At 32.9% G+C, this 3,555-nt stretch overlaps 1 protein-coding gene across 1 annotated transcript; it reads left to right on the forward strand.

Annotated features, from left to right (window-relative positions):
- The first annotated feature begins 236 nt into the window (after positions 1–236).
- Positions 237–1,055, forward strand: LOC115965899 (LEAF RUST 10 DISEASE-RESISTANCE LOCUS RECEPTOR-LIKE PROTEIN KINASE-like 2.1). Its single transcript, XM_031085202.1, has one exon. It carries the CDS (start codon positions 237–239, stop codon positions 1,053–1,055), a length of 819 nt encoding a protein of 272 aa, XP_030941062.1.
- The last annotated feature ends 2,500 nt before the right edge of the window (positions 1,056–3,555 follow it).

Here is a 3,555-nt window from a genome sequence, read left to right on the forward strand (position 1 = left end):
AAGTTCCAAACAGAAGCTTCTCTTTGAAAGTGTTAACCCTCCAATTTTTTCAATGCCCACCAGTGCTTCGATGATGTTTGACAAGAAATATATAAATATATATATATATATATATATATATATATATATATAAATATATTTTGGTTTTGGTTAAAATGTTTGATAAGAAATAAAAACCATATCATTTCCATCATCTTCATTTTCAATCCTATTGCTTGCAATATCTCTCTCTCAAAATGCATCCCCATCTCTTCCCAACCATCACTTTGTTCTTGATTATAGTAACCATAACCTTAATCCATTGTCCAACATCTTTGTGTGCGGATGATGAGAAATACCTCACCTGTGAGGCACCATTTAACTGTAGCAACCTTGTGAACCTCAGTTATCCATTCTGGGCATCCAATCGACCAAACTATTGTGGTCACCCTAGTTTTCAGTTAAACTGCAGCAGCGATGTTCCGCAGATCAACATCACTACCATGAATTACAGAGTCCTTGAAATCAATAACTCATCACGGAGTCTCATGGTTGCTAGGACGGATTACTTAGACACGATTTGCCCTGCTGCGTTCGTTAATACCACCATTGATAACAACTTATTTTCCTATATTACTTCAAGTGATACGAACCTGACACTCTATTATAATTGCCGTACGCCTCTAGCTACTATTCCAACTCTTCCCTCCTTTTATCAGTTTAATTGCTCCAGAAGCAGCAGTACCGAGTTCATCAATTACTATACCCTGAGCTCTGAGACTTTTTTGGCAATTAGCAACTATATCGGAGCATGCAACTACTGGGTCAATGTTCCAATTTTGCAATCAAAAGTTCCAACTACTCCAACTTATGATGCAGTAATTGCAGCTATTGATAGCGGTTTCATGTTAGAGTGGGATGCAAATAATTCTCAATGTGATACATGCCTCGAGGCTGGAGGGCTGTGTGGTTCCGACCCAACCACGAGTACATTCGCTTGCCATTGTACAAACGGGACTTTTGCATCCGGTTGTAGCTCTGAATCAACAAGTAAGCATCCATTTTTGTTGTCATAAATTCTTATTTCATTTCTTATCTAGTTGTCTAAGTCGTTTAGATGCTCAGTTACTAGCATCTATATTGGTAGCTAGCTTGAGCGCTTTAATGGAAATAATTAAAAGCTCCTCAGTAGCTAGCCAAACTAGAACTAACATAGTTTTCGTCAGAGTAGAGGATTAAGATCAAGCGTCTATGAAAAACTCCGATCTTGTTTTCCGGAATATATAGTATAGATCCATTGTATATTCCAACATCATACATCATACTAGTCCATGAGACCTGCATAAAAGAAGTTGCTTCCTTCAATGCAAGAATTAAGTACCGATTTCCTCTGGTCAACGATGGACTAATTCTTTATGGATCGATGATTAAGATTTTTTTTATCTAACTACTTAATTAGGTGGGGATCAAAGCCAAGTCAAGTTGTGGTAACATTTATTTAAGGATTTCATTTTAGACAGCGACCTTCCTCTAGTAGGATTCAAGTGCTGTAGCAGTGCACTGTTAGCCATTTTGTGTTAGGCTTAATCTGGGATTGCAAAACTGACTAACCTTTTCTTTTTTAATTGAGGAAGAGGCTAACCTTTTCTAGTATTCGGATTTTTGCTAACGTATACATATACCTAACCTTCCTTGACCGCATACCAACCGCCATCCCTGTCTCTTAATTATGTATTGTCTATTTGGGTGTTATTGATAAAACTCAATTTTCTATCAATTTAGTCTATTTGGGTTCGAATTTTTCTCCTTTTCACATTGAAAATCCTAATCCCTGTCTACCAATTTTGTTCTGTCTATTTGGGTTCTTGGTAGAATTGTCTATCAATTTTTTCTGTTGGTTGGGTGCAAAATTTTCTTCTATTCGCATTGAAAATTCTAATCAAGATTTTTCTCCTAATTCAACCACATCAGAGCCCCTTTCTGGTACCCATAACAAACACTGGGCTCCTTGGAAAGTCTGACCTGACTGCTTTTTAGACCCATTTTTTAATCCCTCCATTAGTATTGATATTATGCTTTCCAATTTCTTGCTTCGCGTGTATCTTGCAATGTATATTACTATGTTCCTTAAACTGATAGTAGTATAATATTGACATTGGAAACGATTAGCAGAGCTGGTTGCCACCATGGGCAGCAAGGTCCAATTAATAAGTTTAGAAACATTGAATAATTAATGAGGTTTTTATTTTTTGGGTCCGGTAATTTTTTTTTTTTTTTTTTTTTTTTTGAGAAACTTTTGGGTCCAGTTAATGTATGTTGTTAAGACATTTGTTAATGAATTATTTTAAAAAAAAAAAATTTTTGATATTATTTTTATAGGAAATATAAAACAAAAAAATAAATTATTTTTTTCATTTTCCATAAAAAAAAAATTTAAAAGTATTTTCTAAACAAATACTCTTAGGGCATCCATTGACAAAATCTTTATTTTTTAAATTTATCTTAAGTGGGGAAAGGAATGTGAATCGTGAAGTGAGAACCCTAAAAACATTCACATTAAAAACACTAGAAAATGTCAATTAACCTAAAAATTATTTGACAAATAAATACTCATACTTAATTCACAAAATATATAGGAATTATTATCCACAAAAATATTGATATCCAAATCAAATCATTTGTAGGAAACATGAAACATAAATAAAATAGAATTTTATTTAGAAGAAAACCGAAAGTTAATTTAATAAAGGATGAACTATTAGTGGTAGGTTATTTGTTCTAATAAGTGATGTTTCAGTTCATCACTTATTTCCATTGAAAGTGGTGAGTTTTTTTTTTTTTTTTTTTTTTAAGGAAAGTGGCGTGTTAGTTAAGTATGGGATATTAACGAAAAGAGTAATTAGTTAACATAATATAATTGAATCCAACTAATAGTTCTACTTAAACTTTCTAGTCAAGTAAAATCACTATAGGTTAGATTAACTATAGTAATATATGGCTTGCTTTAAACAAATGTGATAGATTTACACTCTGTTTGTTTCATTGTAAAATATTTTACGGAAAATATTTTTAGCATTTTATTGTGTTTTTTCATTGTAAAATTTGGTCAAACCTAAAAATATTTTCCATTGACCTACTATAAAATCTTCTTGTTGTCAAATAAGAGATATAGGGTTTGATCCCCGTCTACACCAAAAACCAATTGAGTGTCTTGGTCTAATGATAAATAGTAATCATCAAAAGCATACGTCATAGGTTGAAACTCTCTAAAAAAAATCTTTTGTAAAATGTTCTATCTTTAAAAACTTGGTAAAAAATTTTACAAAAGAAAACATAGTGACTTTCCCTTAATTTGGTGGCTGGGTTGTCGATTCAATTGCCAATGTTGGTGATCCACTGTTGTCGGTGATTCAAATTACTGGACCATTGACTCTTACAACCGAACTGTCAACTCCTATCATCGAACCACCGATACTAGTGGCTAAGTCACCAATTTTGGTGGTTTGTGCTTGAATAATTTTACATGTCACACCAAACACTTAAAAAACTTTACATTTAAAAATATTGCATAGCGGA

Source organism: Quercus lobata, chromosome 2, assembly GCF_001633185.2.
Source record: "Quercus lobata isolate SW786 chromosome 2, ValleyOak3.0 Primary Assembly, whole genome shotgun sequence".
NCBI lineage: Eukaryota > Viridiplantae > Streptophyta > Magnoliopsida > Fagales > Fagaceae > Quercus > Quercus lobata.

Coding starts and splice junctions, on each gene's coding strand:
- LOC115965899 (XM_031085202.1), top strand. CDS start 237: ATGCATCCCCATCTCTTCCCAACCATCACTTTGTTCTTGATTATAGTA.